General features: G+C 67.8%; 1 protein-coding gene across 2 annotated transcripts in view; it reads right to left on the bottom strand.

Moving 5' to 3' along the window:
• The window catches only part of NUP54 (nucleoporin 54), an 11,865-nt gene extending 11,382 nt beyond the window's left edge, over nt 1-483 (bottom strand). Inside the window, exon 1 of one of the 2 annotated variants that reach the window (XM_027668176.1) lies at nt 343-483. In XM_027668176.1, the coding sequence (XP_027523977.1) occupies nt 343-394 (52 nt within the window). In that variant the 5' untranslated portion in view covers nt 395-483. The remainder of the gene's footprint in view (nt 1-342) is intronic. The other variant, XM_027668177.1, reaches the window with a different exon arrangement.
• Between the last annotated feature and the right edge of the window lie 695 nt (nt 484-1,178).

Consider the following 1,178-nt stretch of genomic DNA (forward strand, 5'->3'; position numbering starts at 1 on the left):
GCACGCGCGGTCCGCCACCGCGGTTCCCATTGGAAGGGGGGCGCGCGTGGGCTCTGAGGCGGCTGCGGTTCCCATTGGCGGGGGGGCGCGCGCGGGCCGTCACCACGGTCCCTATCGCGTGCGGGGCACGTGCGGTTCTCAAAGCCGGGGGCGCACGTGCTGCCGGTGGCCGTTCCTTATTGGCGGGGGGGCACGCGCGGGCCGCTGAGCGGGCCGAGGATCTCATTGGCCGAGGGGCACGCGCCGCGGTTCCCATTGGCCGGAGGGGGGGCGCGCGCTGCCCGCCGCCCGGCTCCCCCCGCCCCTCCCGACCCCGCCCCGCCCCGCTCCCCCTGCGCTCACCGCTCGGGTTGGCGGCCCCGGCTCCCGCCGTCGCGCCGAAGTTGAAGGCCATGGGGCCGCTCGGGTGGCGGCGCGGGGGGAGATCCCCCGCGGGAGGCGCGCGTGAGCCCCCGCGGCGGGTCCGGCCGCGAACAAAACCGGCCGCACGAGACACCGCCTCTGCCGCCAAAGCGCTTCCGGGTGGCGCGGCCGACGCGCGGGCGCCGGGCGTTTACGTAATCGGCGCGCGCCAGCGGGCTGTACCATCGCGGGCGGCGGAATGGGGGGGGACGACGGGGGGACTGTACCATGGGAGACAGGGAAATAAAGGGATAATTAACGGTAATAAACCCAAAGAGCTCTTTCCCCCGTGTATCGAAGGGAGAAAATGCCCTTCTTTGGGCTGAACAGGGATTAAAAATGATCGCGCGGGCGAAAGTATTCTCAGCTACAGGTCGCCCCAGGCCGGGATTTCCCCATCCCTGCGTCCCTTCCCGCGGGATTCCCTGGATTCTCTCACTCTGGAGACACAGTTCCCGCTGTCCCCCTCCCGGCCCCAATTCCTTTGGACACCCCCCACTATCCCAGGTTGCTCCAAGCCCCGTCCAGCCTTTCCTAGGGCAGTCGCAGGGATGGGGCAGCCACAGCTTCTCTGGGAATTCCATTCCAGCCCCTCACCAACCTCGCAGGGATAACACCGGAGCACCAGCCGGGACAACCCCCCTAAACCCAACCAGTGCAAACCCCAAAAGCCCCTGGTCAGAAGACAATAACACCTTTTTAAAACACGTTTCACTGTCTAATGGAAACACACGAGAACAGTCTTTTAATTGGGGGCAGAGGGGGGGGGGGGGGGG

This window comes from Corapipo altera, unplaced genomic scaffold (assembly GCF_003945725.1).
Source record: "Corapipo altera isolate COAL_440 unplaced genomic scaffold, ASM394572v1 214, whole genome shotgun sequence".
Taxonomy (NCBI): domain Eukaryota; kingdom Metazoa; phylum Chordata; class Aves; order Passeriformes; family Pipridae; genus Corapipo; species Corapipo altera.